This window comes from Dendrobates tinctorius, unplaced genomic scaffold (assembly GCF_039654945.1).
Source record: "Dendrobates tinctorius isolate UK_male_01 unplaced genomic scaffold, ASM3965494v1 ptg000024l, whole genome shotgun sequence".
In the NCBI taxonomy this organism is placed as follows: domain Eukaryota; kingdom Metazoa; phylum Chordata; class Amphibia; order Anura; family Dendrobatidae; genus Dendrobates; species Dendrobates tinctorius.
The window spans coordinates 8,262,542-8,283,468 of NW_027361692.1; the positions used below are offsets into that span (position 1 = coordinate 8,262,542).

Here is a 20,927-nt window from a genome sequence, read left to right on the forward strand (position 1 = left end):
CATTGCACACTATCACAATTCAGCAGTCACACAGGGTCACTAACTGTAGACTTTTCAACTAAGAAAACTCCTTTAAAGGGAAGGTGCCATAATTTTTTTTTTATATTAAAAATGATTATTTAAGATTTTTTTTTATTATTTTTGCAGCCACTGGGCGCTGCCATTTTGCTTTGCAGGAGTGTAAAGGCCCCGTCACACACAGCAATCTCGCTAGCGAGATCGCTGATTTTGTGACGCCACAGTGATCTCACCAGCGAGATCGCTGTGTGTGATGGGGATCAGCGACCGGCCCCCCTGCCGGGTACCACTGATCGTGCACGGCCGTTTTTTGATCATTGCTTTTTCCGCTGGCCAGCGCGCATCGCTGCGTGTGGCAGCGGGAGAGCAACGATCAGCTACGCTCCCAGTGCTCTAGGTTACTTAACGATGCGCGTCACTTAGTTACCCAATGTGTACCTTAGAAACCTGTGTGCTGGCAGCTCCCGGCGCGTCCTCGCTGGTGAAGCTGCCTATTTGGCAGCTCACCAGTGATCATGTAGCGATGCACCAGCGATCCTGACAAGGTCGTATCGTTGTCGGAAACACTGGTGCATCGTTTAGTGTAACGTGGACTTAAGAGACACTGTATCTAATCCCATCCTGTGTGATACTCTGCTGAGCCGTGTATCTAATCCTATCCTGTGTGTTACTGTATGCTGAGCTGTGTATCTAATCCTCTCCTGTGTGATACAGCCTGCTGAGCGGTGTATCTAATCCTCCCATGTGTGATACTGACTGCTGAGCCATGTATCTAATCCTCTCCTGTGTGATAGTCTGCGGAGCCGTGTATCTAATCCTATCCTGTGATACTTTCTGTTGAGCCGTGTATCCAATCCTCTCCTGTGTGATACTTACTGCTGAGCCGTGTATCTAATCCCATCATGTAATACTGTGCTGAGCTGTGTATCTAATCCTATCCTGTGTGACCCTGTGCTGAGCTGTGTATCTAATTCTCTCCTGTGTGATACAGCCTGCTGAGCCGTGTATCTAATCCTCCCATGTGTGACACTGTATGCTGAGCTGTGTATCTAATCCTCTTCTAATCCTCTTCTGTGTGATACTGTCGCTAAATGGTTGCTAGTGAGCTGCCAAACAGGCAGATCTCACCAGCGACGTAGCAACGGTTGGCAGTCGTTACTTACCTGTCACACAGCAGCTCTGGTGACTACTTCCTCCCGCGTCCATGGAGTCGCTCGTCGGCGCCAGCAGGAAGCCGATGACGAGAAATGGACCAGGACGATCTCGTGCGATCAGCGATATCCAGTGGGGAGACATGTCGCAGGTACATGTCACTTGTAGCGAGATTGCTACCGATATCGCTGTTGCGTCACAAAATCGGTGATGCTTTAGCGATATCGCTAGTGATCTCGCTATGTGTGAAGAGGCCTTAATCCTATCCTGTGTAATACTTACTGCTGAGCCGTTTATCTAATCCCATCCTGTGTGATATTGTGCTGAGCCGAGTATCTAATGTGTGATACTGTGGTGAGCTGTGTATCTAATCCCATCCTGTGATACTGTGCTGAGCCGTGTATCTATTCCCATCCTGTGTGATACTGTATGCGGAGCCGTGTATCTAATCCCATCCTGTGTGATACTGTATGCGGAGCCGTGTATCTAATCCCATCCTGGGTGATACTGTGCTGAGCCGAGTATCTAATTCTATCCTGTGTGATACTGACTGCTGAGCCGTGTATGTAATCCTTTCCTGTGTGATACTTTCTGTTGAGCCGTGTATCCAATCCTCTCTGTGATACTGTGCTGAGCCGTGTATCTAATCCCATCCTGTGTGATACTGTGCTGAGCCGAGTATCTAATCCTATCCTGTGTGATACTGTGCTGAGCTGTGTATCTAATTCCATCCTGTGTGATACTGTGCTGAACTGTGTATCTAATCCCATCATGTAATACTGTGCTGAGCCGTGTATCTAATCCCATCCTGTGTGATACTGTGCTGAGCTGTGTAACTAATCCTCTCCTGTATGATACAGCCTGTTGAGCCGTGTATCTAATCCTCCCATGTGTGATACTGTATGCTGAGCAGTGTATCTAATCCCATCCTGTGATACTGACTGCTGAGCTGTGTTTCTAATCCCATCCTGTGTGATACTGACTGCTGAGCCGTGTTTCTAATCCCATCCTGTGTGATACTGACTACTGAGCTGTGTATCTAATCCTATCCTGTGTGATACTGACTGCTGAGCCATGTATCTAATCATTTCATGTGTGATACTGTATGCTGAGCTATGTATCTAATCCTCTTCTAATCCTCTTCTGAGTGATAGTGTCTGCTGAGCCGTGTATCTAGTCCTCTTCTGTGTGATATTGTCTGCTGAGCTGTGTATCTTAAGGTACCGTTACATTTAGCGATGCACCAGCGATGCCGACCACGATACGACCCGGTCAGGATCGCTGGTGCGTCGCTAAGTGGTCGCTAGTGAGCTGCCAAACAGGCAGATCTCGCCAGCGACGTAGCAGCGGTTGGCAGGTCGTTACTTACCTGTCAGACTGCAGCTCTGGTGACGAATTCCGCCCGCGTCCATGGAGTCGCTCGTCGGCGCCAGCAGGAAGCCGATGACGAGAAATGGACCAGGACGATCTCGCGCGATCGGCGATATCCAGCAGGGAGCCGAGTCGCAGGTACATGTCACATGTAGCCAGATCGCTGTTGCGTCACAAAATCGGTGATGCTTTAGCGATATCGCTAGCGATCTCGCTATGTGTGAAGGGGCCTTAATCCTATCCTGTGTGATACTTACTGCTGAGCCGTGTATCTAATCCCATCCTGTGTGATATTGTGCTGAGCCAAGTAATGTGTGATACTGTGGTGAGCTGTGTATCTAATCCCATCCTGTGTGATACTGTGCTGATCCGTGTATCTAATCCTCTCCTGTGAAATACTGACTGCTGAGCCGTGTATCTAATACTCTACTGTGTGATACTGTATGCTGAGCCGTGTATCTAATCCCATCCTGTGTGATACTGTATGCTGAGCCATGTATCTAATCCCATCCTGTGTGATACTGTATGCTGAGCCGTGTATCTAATCCCATCCTGTGTGATACTGTATGCTGAGCCGTGTATCTAATCCCATCCTGTGTGATACTGTATGCTGAGCCGTGTATCTAATCCCATCCTGTGTGATACTGTGCTGATCCGTGTATCTAATCCTCTCCTGTGAGATACTGACTGCTGAGCCGTGTATCTAATACTCTACTGTGTGATACTGTATGCTGAGCCGTGTATCTAATCCCATCCTGTGTGATACTGTATGCGGAGACGTGTATCTAATCCCATCCTGTGTGATACTGACTGCTGAGCCGTGTATCTAATCCCATTCTGTGTGATACTGTATGCGGAGCCGTGTATCTAATCCCATCCTGGGTGATACTGACTGCTGAGCCGTGTATGTAATCCTCTCCTGTGTGATACTTTCTGTTGAGCCGTGTATCCAATCCTCTCTGTGATACTGTGCTGAGCCGTGTATCTAATTCCATCCTGTGTGATACTGTGCTGAGCTGTGTATCTAATCCCATCATGTAATACTGTGCTGAGCCGTGTATCTAATCCCATCCTGTGTGATACTGTGCTGAGCTGTGTATCTAATCCTCTCCTGTGTGATACAGCCTGTTGAGCCGTGTAGCTAATCCTCCCATGTGTGATACTGTATGCTGAGCAGTGTATCTAATCCCATCCTGTGATACTGACTGCTGAGCTGTGTATCTAATCCTATCCTGTGTGATACTGTCTGCTGAGCCATGTATCTAATCATTTCATGTGTGATACTGTATGCTGAGCTGAGTATCTAATCCTCTTCTGAGTGATAGTGTCTGCTGAGCCGTGTATCTAGTCCTCTTCGGTGTGATATTGTCTGCTGAGCTGTGTATCTTAAGGTACCGTTACATTTAGCGATGCACCAGTGATGCCGACCACGATACGACCCGGTCAGGATTGCTGGTGCATCGCTAAATGGTCGCTAGTGAGCTGCCAAACAGGCAGATCTCGCCAGCGACGTAGCAGCGGTTGGCAGGTCGTTACTTACCTGTCAGACTGCAGCTCTGGTGACGAATTCCGCCCGCGTCCATGGAGTCGCTCGTCGGCGACAGCAGGAAGCCGATGACGAGAAATGGACCAGGACGATCTCGCGCGATCGGCGATATCCAGCGGGGATCCATGTCGCAGGTACATGTCACATGTAGCCAGATCGGTGATGCTTTAGCGATATCGCTAGCGATATCGCTATGTGTGAAGGGGCCTTAATCCTATCCTGTGTGATGCTGACTGCTGAGCTGTGTATCTAATCCTATCCTGTGTGATACTTACTGCTGAGCCGTGTATCTAATCCCATCCTGTGTGATATTGTGCTGAGCCAGGTAATGTGTGATACTGTGGTGAGCTGTGTATCTAATCCCATCCTGTGTGATACTGTGCTGATCCGTGTATCTAATCCTCTCCTGTGAAATACTGACTGCTGAGCCGTGTATCTAATACACTGTGTGATACTGTATGTTGAGCCATGTATCTAATCCCATCCTGTGTGATACTGTATGCTGAGCCGTGTATCTAATCCCATCCTGTGTGATACTGTATGCTGAGCCGTGTATCTAATCCCATTCTGTGTGATATTGTGCTGAGCTGTGTATCTAGTCATATCCTGTGTGATACTGACTGCTGAGCTGTGCATCTAATACTCTACTGTGTGATACTTACTGCTGAGCCGTGTATCTAATCCCATCCTGTGTGATATTGTGCTGAGCCAAGTAATGTGTGATACTGTGGTGAGCTGTGTATCTAATCCCATCCTGTGTGATACTGTGCTGATCCGTGTATCTAATCCTCTCCTGTGAAATACTGACTGCTGAGCCGTGTATCTAATACTCTACTGTGTGATACTGTATGCTGAGCCATGTATCTAATCCCATCCTGTGTGATACTGTATGCTGAGCCGTGTATCTAATCCCATTCTGTGTGATACTGTGCTGAGCCGTGTATCTAATCCTCTCCTTGCACCCTTCTATGTGCATTGGATCTTGACTGTGTTTGTCAGTTCTTGCAGCTGATTGCGCCGGTGCATGGGCAGTACCTGCCTGGTCGCAATGACCTGTCATGTAGAGTTAATTTACCAGCGCTTATGACAAATGTGTATACATCATGGAGTGTTAAGGATTAATGCCAAGGTTTATCTTAGCAGTTTTTTCTTGTCTCAAAGAGCTAAAATCAAATTTGTATCACCTTTTAAAAAACAAAATCGATGTGCTCCGTGAAGAAATCATATATTTCTAACGTCTTTGCAGGGTGTTACCTTCCCAGCCATGCACGCAATGTGGTCCTCCTGGGCACCACCTCTTGAGCGTAGCAGACTTTTAAGTCTTTCTTATGCGGGTGAGTAGAAGAAAAGGAATAGTCATTAAAGCAGCGAACTATTGTGTGCCGCAACTTGCTGTTTATTGAATGAAAATGATCTACGATTGGTTGATTAGACTGTGGTTAATAGAAATGCATGGTAAATATATAGCACTGCACAAACGTGTATTTTTCCTAAATTGAAACCGCACATTCAGTGACTGGCTACAAGTAAGCCCTCCTTGTTATAACTGCGTTTTTCTTGTTTTGTAGGAGCTCAGCTTGGCACAGTGGTATCGCTGCCTCTGTCTGGTTTAATCTGCTATTACATTGGCTGGATTTATGTCTTCTACATTTTTGGTAAATAATGCATCAATAATGACGGTGTAAAGAACGTAGTAAAGCATCCATGTTTAAATACTGTAATAGTGATATTTTTTTATTCTTAAAAATGTTCCCTTGATCAGCCATACATGACTTGGTGATTAATCTGGCTCTGGAGAAGAAAGCGTCATTATCAGCAGCGGGTTTCAGCTATAATTTCTGACACCTTGCTGCAACAGATCCGATTTGTGTTCGCACCGATCAAGGACATTTAACCCTTTAGATGTCACAGCTAAGGGTATGTGCACACGCTACGGATTCCGCTGCGTTTCCGCAGCGGTTTTGGCCGCTGCGGACCCGCAGCAGTTTTAGCTGCGGTGTACAGTACCATTCAAATGAATGGTAAAAAAAAAACCGCTGTGTAGACGTTGCGGAAAAATCCGCGCAGATATGCTGCGGTTTTGAAACCGCAGAAAGAAGTGACATGTCACTTCTTTCTGCGGAATCCGCAGCGGGTTCCTGTCTCCACCATTGTGGAGATGGTGAATCCGCAGGACCAAACCGCAGGCAAAACCGCAGATAATCCGCAGGTCTTTTGACCTGCGGTTTTTGCAAAATCCGTGCGGATTAATCCGCAGCGGATTCCGCAGCGTCTGCACACACCCTAATAGTGACTGCGGCATCTAGGTGGTTGAAGTGATGGTGGATCCCTGTTTTCACTCCATCAGCCCTCATGCCCATAGTTGCTTTGTCAACCTGAGGCTACCAAATAGTGTCAGTCGGCCAGCAACACTGTTAGGCACTGATATAAACCGGGTCTAACAGGCCTCCTGACAGTGTAAAACGGAAATGTTTAGTATACTGCACTACGTAAGTATTGTAGTGTATTAGACCAGTAAATGTTCAAGTCCCAAAACGGGTCAAGTAAAAAAAAAAAAAAAAAAAAAAGTCCCAATTCACAAATTGTTTTTATTAGTTAAATCAACACTTCAGCCTTTTTTTACTGCAGCACTGGAGTAGTGTTACTAATCTAAGTTCCCTGCCTCTAGTAATATAATTACTCGCTTTTCATGTTTTCTGCGTCTTCTGCAGTTTGCGATCTTCCAGATCGCTCCAGTGTTTGCTGGGCAATCTGGAAGTCACAACTTCAGTGTGAACCAGAACAGTAAGAGCTTGTTACCGTTACTTCTGACTTCCGATCCGTCAGAAGTTGCGATTAGAAGATGGCGCCACACGACCGGAGTGTCGCCCAGGGAAGAGTCGAAGAAAACGGTTGGTAAGTTATTACACTATGGTCAAGGAACTTAGATTAAGACCGGAGTCACACTAACCTGCGCAAAATACGGTCAGTATTTTACATGCGTAATACGGATGACAGACCTCTAAATAGTGCTCCGTAGGTCATCCGTAATCAAGGTGTGGTCGCGTATTTTGCGCATGTCAGCATCCGTATGTAATCCGTATGGCATCTGTATGGCGAGATTTTCTCGCAGGCTTGCAAAATGGACATATAATGGAGCCCTATGACAGTTTTAATAAAGAAATGAAAGAATAGATATAGACACATAGAATGTGTGTATATATGTATGTGTATGTGTATGTATATATATATATATATATATATATATATATATATATATAATATGTGTCTATATCTATTCTTTCTTTCTTTATTAAACCTGTCAGTGTGAGTTTACTGTATAGCGCACTGAATTGCCGGCTTTGCTAAAAGACACCTGGTGCGTATTTCTCGCAAGTCACATGTGTGGTCCGTGTGTAATACGTATTTTTTGCGCACCCATAGACTTGCATTGGCGTACTACGGCCGTAGTACACTGACAATCGTGGCATGCTGCGATTGGCACGGAGCGTAGAATACGGATGAGAAATATACGGCTGGTGCGAGAGACCCCATAGAGAATCATTGGTCCGTGTGTAATGCGTGCTTTTAGCGCCTCTCACTCGGCCGTATTCCTCGCCAGTGTGACCCCGGTCTAATAGCATGACTCCAGTACTGAAATAAAAAAAAAAACTAAACCCTGGAGTGGTGCTTTAATTAGTTCTCGTAAAAAGAAAATAAAAATTAATAAAAAGTGATCAAAAATGTTATGTATCAAATATGGTACCAATATAAACTTATACCACAAAAAGCAAGCCCCTGACTGAATACCGATTTTTACCAGGTAATTGAGAATGAATGATCAGTTGAGGAGGAGAAAGAAGCAGCTTTCTCTGATACATTACAAAGTTTTATGAAATGGAAATTAAAACCACGATTACTGTTTAACCCCTTAGTGACATATGATATACTGGTACGTCATATGCCGGCTCGTTGACTTTCGCTGGTTTAAGTCCCCGAAGGAGACTAACAAAATAAAACTAAAAGAAAAAATGTAAAAAAACAAACATACCAAAGTTTAAATAACCCCCTTTTTATTTACATAATTAAAAATTAAGGCATACAAATATGGGGTATTGCTACATTTTGTAAAAGTCCAATCTCTCAAAATATGCTGCTCATAAAAAATAAAGGGAACTCTTAAACAACAGGATGTAACTAGTTCAAGTCAGACACACTTCTATAAAAATCAATCTGTCCAGTTATGAAGCAACACTGATTGTGAATCCGTTTCTCCTGCTGTTGTGGTGTAGGGAGGTATTTCATTGGAGGGCTGCCCTGGGTTTCTTCTGATGCATGACTATGCTAGGCTTCACGTGGCTGAAGTATGTCAGCAGTTCACACATGATGAAGGCAATGGACTGGCCTGCCTGTTCCCCAGACCTGAATCCAATCAAGCGCATCTGGGACTTCATGTCTCATTCCATCCACCAGCGGCATTTCCACTGAAGTTGGATCAGCCTGTAATTTAATTTTCCACTTTGATATTGAGTACAATTCCAAATCCAGACCGCCACAGGATATTAATTTTGATTTACATTGATCATTTTTATGTTTTATTGTTCTCAACGCATGTCACTATGTAATAAAGACTTGTAACTGGAATATTTCATTCAGCGATATCTAGGTTGTTGTATGTTAGTGTTCCCTTTATTTTTTGAGCAGTGTATAAAATGAATTAACCCAATCAGGAAATGGCACAGCAAGAAAAAAAAAAAATCAAAACTCCAGAATTACATTTCTTTAGTCACCACAATGGTGTAAAAAGAAAGGTAAAAAAATCCACTCAGGCCCAAAAAAAACAGGCCCTCACACAGCTCCATTACCCAAAAATTGAAAACATATGGCTTTTGGAAAATGACAACACAATAATATATACATATATATGCACATTTGCTATCGCCGTAATCATACTTACCTGTAGAATCACAATTCCAGGTCTTTTTTTACGATGTGTATACAAAAACAATTGCGGAATTGCGCTTTTTTTTTTTTCACTATTTTGCTACACTTGGATTTTTTTCTTGGCCTTCGCATCATAGAATGAATGATGTCTTTCAAAAGGAAAATTCTTCCTGCAAAAAACAAAATTTCACACGGCGATGTAGGCGAATAAATAAAAAAAGTATTGCCCTTGGAAGAAAAGAGGGGGAAAAAATGAAAGCGCAAAAAAAAGAAAATGGCATGGTCTGGAAGGAGTAGCCACACACCATGACATATAAACTCATTTCATGCATTGTCTTTATTAAATCTCCCATATTGTTATTAAATATTTCTGTTTCTGGTACTTTCTTCTAAATACTTAGGCTCCCTTTAAGATCACACATATTCTATCAGTTGATTCATGCTGCCCGAACCACGAGCAACACCTTGCAGCAGCATTTCAGAGAAAACATACATTGCGAATTAGTCTTCTAAACTGACTCTGACTAGTTTTCCAAAATGCATAATATCCGTCCAGGTTTTCAAAGTATGCCTTCCGTGAAACGCCGCTGTGTAAAATATACGCGGCTCAAATAAGTGTCCGGTTCAGGCAGCATGAATCCACTGACAGGTTTCGTTTAACGCATTGGCCGCAGCCCACTTAGATATTAGTAGCGGAGTTTGTTCTTTCAGCACTGCCTACTGATTTATATGTACCCCAATGAATCAAAATTATACAGTATTATATGAACAATATTAGCATCCTAGGGACTTTCCCTTAGCGTCTCAGTAATGTCTACAGCTGATCGCCCTACAATCTGGGGTTAAGCCTTTCCTCCTCACAACTTTTGCGCCTTTTATGACGCAATTTATGCACTTTACGGAATGGCTTGCCGCCACTGGCATGGACTGCCCTATTTCATATTGACCAGCCAGCCCTGAGGGAACTTTTCTCCAAACCTATTATGGTTTTATTTATAACCAATATGGGCATTGGTGCGGGCCACATATGATATTTGTGCTATTTAGATACTAGCCTGGCTTAGGATATTGGTGCATTGGGCTCTTTGAATCTCCTCTTGCTTGTCCTTGCTGACTTTTGGTGTCCATTTGTTATTTGCAATTTTGTTATTTATAAATATTGTCCGTGTTTGTAATAATAAAGATTGTGATAATTTTCTAAATATAGCTTGGATTCGATCACTCTTTTTTTTTCATCTTTGTTTCTATATGCTTATTGAGTGGAACCATTCACTATTATGGCGGTTTATTGCTATGGGTTACCGCCTCTAACCTTGTTAAAAGTATTTTGCTCCTTTGTGAAGCTGATAGTTGCTGATTGGCCGCTGATGTCATTATTGCCCCCCGATGTGTTAAGACCCGGGACACAGAAATCCCAGCTTTGAGCTGACTACACATGTATTAACTCTGTTTTTCCCTCTGCGAACAGGGGCTCTAGGTGTTTTATGGTTTATATTGTGGTTAAGCATAGTCAGTGACAATCCTCAAACCCATCGCTCAATATCGGACTCTGAGAAAGACTATATTTTGTCATCCCTCAAACATGAGGTAAGTAGGTTTAGGGTCTTCCGTACATTTTCTGTGCTGGTGTTTTGTTTGTTTTTTTGGGGGCGAAGATTAAAGGGAACCTGTCTCCCTACACCCCCCCCCCCCAGGGCGTTTTTAAGTAAAAAAAATCACCTTCAGCAGCACTAGGGCTGCACTCTGTGAAGGTGGCTCTTGTGTTTCTGAACCCTAGTAACGCCGAAATATTGACTTCTATAAATTGGTCCCCATACCTGCGTCCCAGAGGTATGTTGTGTCCCCCTGTATCAGGCACCTCCCATCCGTCCATCATGCCCCTGTTGTGTCTGGGCGCCGCCTCCAAGCCATTCATCATGCCTTTGTCTTGCGTCTGTGCGTCTCCTCCAAGCCATCCATCATGCCCCTGTTGTGTCTGGGTGCCGCCTCCAAGCCATCCATCATGCCCCTGTGCGCCACCGCCTCCTCCTGTGTTGTATGCCGGCGCCTGCGCTGTGACAACAGTCCTCGGGCAGCGCGCACTGCGCATACCTGAGAACTGTTGTCAGAGCGCAGGCACTGGCATACAGCACAGGAGGAGGCGGAGCACAGGAGGATGATTAACAGATGGAAGGCGGCGCCCAGACGCAAGACAGGGGCATGATGGGAGGCAGCGCCCAGATGCAAGACACGGGCATGATGGTCGGCTGGGAGGCGGCACCCAGACGCAAGACGGGTATGATGGACGGATGGGAGGCGCCTGATACAGGGGGACACAACATACCTCTGGGACGCAATACAGGTATGGGGACCTATTTATAAGTCAATATTTCAGTGTTACTAGGGGTCAGAAACAGAAGATTCACCTTCACAGAGTGCAGCCTTAGTGCTGCTGAAGGTGGGTCTTTTACTTAAAAACGCCCTGGCGCGGTGACAGATTCCCTTTAAGCTAGTCAGAGACAACATTGTTGTAAGTGGGCCTCACGAATTTGTGTTAAATCATGCCTATGGTGCCTGGTCTAGCTAAATTCTGAAGCTAATTATCAAATTTAGTAATATTGAAATCTGTCTCTCTGACTTTTGTTTTCTAGCTCTCTAGGGACACAGATGTACCGGTTTGTGCTATGCTGAAATCATTGCCCCTGTGGGCTATAATTGTAGCTCATTTTTCTTACAATTGGTCCTTCTACACTCTCCTGACTTTATTACCTACCTACATGAAGGAAATTTTACGTTTTAATCAACAAGAGGTAAGTCGAGGGTAGTACACTGCTAAACTTTTCACTTTAGAGAGCAGACTAATAATTCATTAACAGATGTTCCCTAAAGTATAAATGTCTTTGTTATTCTTGTCCAGGACGTTTCAGGCAGAAATGTTACTTGGATTTTATTACAGGAAGGCATATATTGATATAGTCATAAGGCGGTCTCAAATTACTTTAATAAAATGAATAATTTTACTTTCCTGTTTTGTACATATTGCATGAAGAATTTTTGCATGCTTCATATTAACAATTGTAACCTAACAAAACATGAAACGTATATCTATCTGCAGATGGCTCTGTATTTATGTAACTAGGCCTGCAGAATAGCAGGGATTATGGTATGCTATATAGATCATATCATGCACATTAATAAAGCTGCCTGTTTTCATGGCTTTATAAAATTACATTTAACCCCTTTCTGTGCTGTGCCATAGGTTCTCTGTGAAGCAGCGTGGTCCTTAAAGGGGTTCTCTAAGAAATGTACTTAAAGGGAACCTGTCACCCCCCCCAGGGCGTTTTTCAGTTAAAGAGCCACCTTCAGCAGCACTAAGGCTACATTCTGTGAAGGTGGCTTTTCTTTTTTCTGACCCCTAGTTACGCTGAAATATCGACTTTTATAAATAGCTCATCATACCTGTAATGTGTCCCATAGGTATGTTGTGTCCCCCTGTATCAGCCGCCTACCATCCGTCCATCATGCCTGTCCGGTGTCTTGGCGCCGCCCACCATCTGTCCATCATGATGCCCCTTTGAGTCGGTGCCTCCACCTGTTTTTGAATGCCGGCACCTGCTCCGTGACAAGAGTTCTCGGGCATGCGCAGTGCGCGCTGCCCAGGAACCGACATCAGGCTATTGCGCCTGCGTGTTGCAGAGGCCCCAGCCCCGCAGTGTGAATACATCATAACACACTGCGGGGCGGAATCTGAGGCCTCCACAACACGCAGGCGTAATAGCCTGATGTCGGTTCTCGGGTAGCGCGCACTGCGCATGCCCGAGAACTCTTGGCCCAGCGCAGGCGCCAGCATTCAAATCAGGAGGATGCAGCGACGCACTGGGGCATCATGATGGACAGATGGTGGGCGGCACCGAGACACCGGACAGGCATGATGGGCGGAGGGTAGGCGGCTGATACAGGGGGGCACACCATACCTGTGGGACACATTACAGGTATGAGGAGCCAGTTATAAAATTCGATATTTCAGCGTTACTAGAGGTCAGAAAAAGAAGAGCCACCTTCACAGAATGCAGCTTTGGTGCTGCTGATGGTGGCTCTTTAACTGAAAAATGCCCTGGGTGGTGACCGGTTCCCTTTAAATAAAGAAATACACATTTTTCTAAATACCTTTTGTATGGCAAAAAAGTCTGCTTTATCTACTGCACTCTGTCAGGATTCCAGGGTGGCAGCTACCATCAATCACATTCCGTCCTGTATTTGAGGACACGTGGTAGGAGGATGAGCTGCGAGAAGCACAAGACATTGGTCAGGTCATAGCAGCATCCTGACAGATATCGTAAACTCGTATTACTCTGTTTAATCAACCTGACTGGACACTGAGTGGTGGAAACTAAAGGAGAAGAGAAACCCCTTTCTTTAGCTGCCAGATAATCATCCATCTCAGTCAACCTGACTGGACACTGAGTGATGGAGACTGCAGGAGAATAGAAACACTCTTCTTTAGCTGCCTGAGAGTAAACATCTATCTCAGTCAGCCTGACAGGACACTGAGCGGAGGAGACTGAAGGCGAAGAGAAACACCTTTCTTTAGCTGGCTGAGAATTAGCATCATTCTCAGTCTACCTGACAGGACACTGAGCAGAGGAGAGTGAAGGAGAAGAGAAACCTCTTTCTTTATCTGCCAGATAAGCATCCATCTCAGTCAGCCTGACTGGACACTGAGTGATGGAGACTGAAGGAGAATAGAAACACTCTTCTTTAGCTGCCTGAGAGTAAACATCGATCTCAGTCAACTTGACAGGACACTGAACGAAGTAGAAGAGAAACACCTTTCTTTAGCTGACTGAGAATTAGCATCAGTCTCAGTCTACCTGACAGGACACTGAGCGGAGGAGACTGAAGGAGAAGAGAAACCCCTTTCTTTATCTGGCTGAGAATTAGCATCAGTCTCAGTCTACCTGACAGGACACTGAGCAGAGGAGAGTGAAGGAGAAGAGAAACCTCTTTCTTTATCTGCCAGATAAGCATCCATCTCAGTCAGCCTGACTGGACACTGAGTGATGGAGACTGAAGGAGAATAGAAACACTCTCTTCTTTAGCTGCCTGAGAGTAAACATCTATCTCAGTCAGCCTGACAGTCTGTCTTGTGCCTCACACAGCTCATCCTAATGCATGTCGTGACAGTTTCCGTGTTTAAAATCCTGACAGAGTGCAGCAAATACGTTTTTTCTAAATAAAGGTATTTAAAAAAGTGTTTAATATTTAAATGTGTTACTTACTTTTTATTTTATTACATTTCTTGTTGAACCCCTTTGAACATGAGTTGCCTTTCACTTACAGCAATTTCATGGCATGGACGCAGCCCATTCAACCCCTTAGGTGCCTCTGTCAGTATTGACGGTGGCATCGAAGTGTTCAGTGTTTTATACTCAATAACATAAACATAAAGCACTGGCTTGTAGTTGGAGGGTTGTCATGGCAAACAGAGGTGTAACAATGGCTTCCAGGCCAACAAAATACCGAAGCTTATTAGGCCCTACAAGAGTCATGGTTTGATAGTCTGCGCGTCACTGATAGAAGGATAAAAAATACATTGCAATACAGAATTATTACTGAATAACCTACCAAACATAATAACATCAGTTTTCAAGAGTCCTAATAGCAACAACAGAAGTTAAAAGTAAAAATAAATTGCTTTATTTTTGGACAAAATAAGAAAAAAAATAAGACTTAGGCTGCATGCTTACTACCGTTCTGGATGCAGCATATTTTCGATACTGACAAAACGCTGCGCTGTACAGTACAAACAGTGGATGGAATTTATAGAAATCCCATGCCCACTGTGCTTCTTTTTAAAGCTGAGTAAACTCGCCTAATGTGTGGGTTTCTGAGCCGCAGCATGTCAAATTCTCTTGCGGAGATGCCGAGTCTTCTGTGCAAAATTTCCTCATTGACTCGCATTAGATGCATTGTAAGTTCGTTTATGCTGTGTAAATAAACCTAAAAAAGATAACCTAAAATAAACAAAGATATATCATAGGTACAGGCAGCAGAGCAAACAGGAAGTTGGCCAAAGCAAAGCGTTCAGTAAAGTAATGTCCTATCCCCTCCTACATATACACTTGCACCCTTTAGTGCCTTTCATGTAGTTTTTAGCTTTGTTTAACCTAAGAAATAATTTTTAAAAATGACATGGGGTCCCCCTTATTTTTAATAACCAACCAAGGTAAAGCAGACAGCTGCAGACTTATATTATCAGGCTGGGAAGGTCCATGGTTATTGGGCCCTTACCAGCCAAAAAATACCAGCAAGCAACCACCCTAGAAGTGGCGCATCAAATTAGATGCGTAATTTCTGGTGCTTCACCTTGGCTCTTCCTGATGACCTTGGTGCAGTGGCAATCAGGGTAATGGTTTATGGGGTTGATATCAGCTGTGTAGTGTTAGCTGGCATCAAGCCCTGGAGCTAGTAATGGAGAGGCATCCATCAGACACCCCCATTACTACTCCAGTAAGTATAAAGATAAATAACACACATATTTTATTTGAAGAAACACTCCCTGACTCTTTCTGTGTTTCACCAATTTATTAAAAATGGATAAAAGCCATGCAGGTCCGATGTAGTCCTCAAATGACAAACTGCAAGACATAAAAAGAGAAATAGGGAAAGAAAAACAAGAGACCGTCACTCGTCCACCAATTTATTAGAAACTAAAAGTTCCCACGGTGTTTCTCAATTACCTGGATCAAAGCCTGTTGAACATCAGATCAAGGCTCTATAGGCTTTGAGCAGCAGCCACTCACAGCTCATATGAGACCCGGTGATTCTGATGAGCGGCTCATCAGAATGACCAAGTCTCGCGTCATCTGTGACTGGCTGCTGCTCAATGACTATGGAGCCTTGTTCTGAGTCTCCATAGGCTTTGACCTAAGTAATCGAGGAACTCTGAGCTGAGAACTTTGCATAAATTGGTAAACGAGGGACTGGATCATGTTCGTATTTTTTTTTTTATCTTTTTATGTCTTTCATGTTTCCATTTGTTAACTACTTCAGACCTGCATGGCTTTTTCTTTTTTTCTTTATAAACAAATTGGTGAGAAGGGGGGATGGAGTGTTTTTTAACATTATTTTTGTGTGTGTGAGTCTTTGTTATCTTTATATTTACTGGGTTAGTAATGGGGGGTGTCTGATGGACGCTTCTTCATTGCTAACACCAGAGCTTGATGCCAGCTGACACTACACAGCTGGTATCAAGCTCCGGTGTGTTGGCAATGAAGAGGCGCACCAGGGTAATCCGGAAAAGCAGAAGCAAAGCGACACAATTGGCGCATCTAAAGTGATGCTCCACTTCTGGGGTGTCTCCGGGTTGGTATTTTTAGGCTAGGAAGGTCTCAATAGCCATGGACCTTCCCATCCTAATAATATCAACCACAGCTGTCTGCTTAATCTTGGCTAGTTATCAGAAAATAGAGGGGACCCCACATCATTTTTTTAATTATTATTTATTAGGATAACCATGGCTAAACACCCTTTAGTGCCACATGAAAGGCACTAAAGGGTGCAAGTTTATAATATGTCAGGGGGTTGTGATATTAAGTAGCTGCATGATCTCTATGTATTCTATCTATCTACTTTACTGAATGCTTTGCTTTGGGTAACTACCTGCTTGCTTTCCTGCCTATGTTTCAACCAACTTTATTAAGACAAAAACACATAAAAAAGGTAAGTGAGCTGAGGTGCGGAAATTAACCTGCATGAAAGACGGAACAAACAGTGGTCGTGGGAACATACCCTTATACAAAAAAAAAAATCCTACAGCTGCCTTAATGGAACAAGTAAAACATATGGCTTTCAGAATGCAAAATGATGACCTGGACTAATTTTTATGCCCTGCGGTGATGCACCCAAAACCCCATATCATCACTGTTAGGTCTCACAGGTGAACCCCCATTGAAGCAGCAAAGATGATAATCTTTGTGGGCCTTTTACTTCACATTGGGCTAGTGAAGAAACCGAAGATAAGGCAATACTGGAGCGCAGATAATTAGTAAAACAACCTGATTTATTGTATAGCCATATTCCATATACACCATGTAACTGATAATGCTACAACCCCAAACAAAACTAATCCATGGGCACAGTAATACACTTGCTTGACAATGGTGCTGTATGAGATTTATGCCCAAATAGCAGTTTTAATCCACATTTATGGCTTTGTACATGTTTAACCGGATTTTTGGACAGGAGCGTACCATTCCTCTGCCTCACTGTTTTCTACTTGACAAAGGGTGGTATGTCCCTGATTGAATGTTCAGTCTAGAGGAATGGTTGTGCTGCTTGCCCTAACTTTGCGCTCTCTTATGCTGCAAGCAGAGGTACGAGGGGCGTTCATAAAGATTTCCCCTGACCCACTTCCTGTGGACTGAGAGCAATGAAACTTGGCACAGTTATTAGTCCTTCTCTACATAGGTGCCACCTACGGACACACACTTCTCCCATCTCTTTAAGCAACTGTAATCACCTCGCTTGTACAAGTCAACAGATTGCTCCAAAAGCCACTTTTTGACTTCGGAAATCAGAGTCTCTCCTCATCTGGAAAAAGTTTGCCCTTCAAAACTAACTTCATTGTTTGAAAGAGGTGCAAGTCCAATGGTGCGGGGTCAGGAGAATAAGGGGGATGCGGTAGAATTTCAAAGTCACAGGAGCATGCTTCCATTTGGGCAACATGCAAGTTGTGAACTGGTGCATTGTCTTGCAGAAGATTGACAACTTTGAGCATGCCATGTCTCTTGGTTTTTATGACCTCCTGCAGTTTCTGCAGCAGTGAAGCATAGTATGCCCCAGTGATCATGGTACCCTTTGCTAGGAAATCAATGTTACTCCGTGCTGGTCCCAAAATTCTGTGAGCATGACCTTGCCTGCCGAGGATTAGACACGTGCCTTCTTTGGAGGTGGTGAGTCATGATGCTTTCATTGCATCAATTGGACTTTAGTCTCAGCATCATATTGATAGACCCATTCTTCATGCTATGTGATCAGTCTGTTGAAAAAGTCCCCCTGGTTTCCATGGCACATCATCAATAGAGCCTGAGAGCATTCGACTCGTTCGTTGCTTCTATAAAGGTGTGAGCAGCCGGGGAACCTAGCGAGCGGATACCTTATGCATATGAAGATGGTCTTGGATGATTTTTTCCACGGACCCCACGCTAATCTTGACATTTTGGGCTAGGTGGCAAATGGTTACCAGTCTATTTTCCAAAATGGCGACCTCCACTTGGTGGATGGTGTGTTCATCAATAGCAGACTGGGGTTGTCTGAAATTAGAGCTGCTTGCACCGCAGTTCGACTACATTTGAATTGACAATGCCAGTTCTTGACTACATGATGGAGAATCATCACCATGCACCTCTTTAATTTCATCAAATGTTTCCTTTGGTGTGCAGCCTTTCAAGTAAAGGAATTTGACTGCTCTGGTTTCCACTGGGTCCTTTATAACCTCCCACTACTTAAGCACCTGTTAAATCAAGACCTTTATCAGTTCTGAGTTGCAAATTGGCACGTAACCTATTGAGATTTAGCTCATTATACATGTGCAGTTTCAGCGTCCTGTGATAAATAGAAGTGGGTCAGGAGAAATCTTTAATTCCCCTCGTAGCTCTGCCACTGAAATATTGGAGAAGATCAAGGCCTCCAAGGCTGGATGGATCCAGATTCAGTGCAGCTATTACTAGCGCTATACAAAATGTTTGTAAGCCCTACATTATGTGCCTTGGAGACTGGTTCAACTGATAGACTGCAGCAGCTGTCGGTAACTTCAGAAGCAAGCAGTAATTATTAAAACTTGAAAGCCTTTCGATTTTTAGTAACAAGTCAATTGCAAACAAACCTACAGATACAGGGGGTAAGCAGCCAAAATAAAATAGAAAGCTTTATTAAAAAATACAAATGAGTTAGAAACACAAAAAGAGAACGTCAGATGGCTAAAGCCACACAGGGGGACCCAATGCCAAAGTGACCCCAGCTAGTCAGGCAAAAACAAGGAGACAAATAGTATGGACAAAGAAATAAATATAATGCAATCAATATAGCAGTGGAGCTGCAAAGGAACTTGTCAAATGGCACATTCCGAAAGGAACTCCAGAAAAGAAAACAAATGCTGTTGATTAGTAGCGGGGTCCAGAGACTCGAAAAGTCAAAACAGTATAGCAGGTCTGATATGAATATGAAAACCAAAATAAATCAGACCTAAAAGAAAACTTTTCATTAAATTCCTCTAAAAAAGCTCAAAAGTCTAAAAAAAAATATGTATTAATAACAATTTGATATGAGGGTCAGAGAGAGTGTATAGTCGTGCATAATAGTCATAAGCCAGGTCCAATATTGCCTCTATTACAAAAAGGATATATACTTGGGAGATAGAAATAATACTACATTTTTCCCTATCTGGCAGCGGAGGTTGGCGCCCCCACTCCATGTCGTCTGACCCTAAAAAAAATTCCCTCACCAAGCCATCACCAACACCCATAAAGTGCTTAAGTGCTTACAGGTTATAGAGAGCCTAACAATTGTCCTGTTTATTCAGTGAGTGTTGGATAAAACAGTTTGTAATAAAGAGCTCGCTTGTAAATTTGATTTTGGTTTTCAGGAGAGTGTACCTCCAGGACAGGTATAAATTCTGCTGAATGGTTAAAGGTGAACACATGTTTCTAGATCAAAATAAGTCTAGACATAGAGTAGTGGAGTTCATATTTACCATCAATGTGTACAGATCACATGTCCTCATGTACTGTTAAAGGGAATCTGTCACCCCATTTTTCGAGTATCAGCTGCCAGCACAGCCATCAGGAGCTTATCTACAGCATTCTGTAATGCTGTAGATAAGACCCCAATGTAACTTGAAAGAGAAGAAAAATGAGTTGTATTATACTCACCGGGGGGCAGTCCGGGTCCGGTTTTGGTCCAATGGGTGTCGCAGTCTGGCGCCTCCCATCTTCTAACGATGACGTCCTCTTCTTTGCTTCCCGTCACGGCTCCGGCGCTCAAGGCAGAGCAGAGTCCTGCAGTGCGGAGGCGCTGGGAGAGGTCCGGCACCTGCGCACTGCGGTTTTCTGCTCTGCCTTCAACAGGGCAGAGCAGTGTGCCTGCACTGGAGACACCACAGGCTGCAAAGAAGAGGACGTCACCGTTAGAAGATGGGAGGCACCGGACCGCAACACCCATCGGACCAAAACCGGACCCGGGCCTCCCCCCAGTGAGTATAATATAACTCATTTTTTCTTATCTTTAAGGTTACATCGGGGGCTTATCTACAGCATTACAGAATGCTGTAGATAAGCCCCTGATGGCTGTGCCGGCAGGTGATACTCGAAAAATGGGGTGACAGATTCTCTTTAAAGATAATGCAGATAAAGAACCACAGTAACATGCCACTGTCACCATAAAAAGTCAAGGAATTTTACAGTATTACCAACCAAAATATGGCAAGAGAGTATGTCACCATAATAAATCAAAACACTTCAAAGCACAGAAAAATATATTCAGGTTCAATATTCAATTTAGAGCTGACATGGTCATGGTAGGCATTCTAGTAAAGAACCCACTGAAAAGAATTTTCCTAAATCTGGTGGTAAATAATCACCTCCCAACCAAAATTAGTCTGTGCAACTTATCTTTTTGGTGAAAAACACCGCACACCGACGCATTTCCCCCCCTCACCGATGACGTAAGGGATTCATCAGGGGATTAGAAGTGAGGGGCTGTGTTCATCTCCTGTCACTCAGACTGCATGCCATCAGACGTATCCAATACCTGATGGCATGCAGTCTGAGTACAAACTGGTTTATCCAACACTCGCAGAATAAACAGGTCAATTGTTAGGTTCTCCAAACTATAAGCACTTCATGGATGTTGGTGATGGCTTGATGAGGGATTTCCTTTA

The 20,927-nt window shown here is 43.8% G+C and overlaps 1 protein-coding gene across 3 annotated transcripts in view; it reads left to right on the forward strand.

The window, feature by feature from the left end:
* SLC17A5 (solute carrier family 17 member 5) overlaps nt 1-20,927 on the forward strand; it is a 73,917-nt gene that overhangs the window by 38,410 nt on the left and 14,580 nt on the right. For all 3 annotated transcript variants that reach the window (XM_073569327.1, XM_073569329.1, XM_073569328.1), the window contains exons 4-7: nt 5,334-5,421; nt 5,656-5,742; nt 10,479-10,597; nt 11,641-11,799. In XM_073569327.1, coding sequence (XP_073425428.1) covers nt 5,334-5,421; nt 5,656-5,742; nt 10,479-10,597; nt 11,641-11,799 — 453 coding nt within the window. The remainder of the gene's footprint in view (nt 1-5,333; nt 5,422-5,655; nt 5,743-10,478; nt 10,598-11,640; nt 11,800-20,927) is intronic.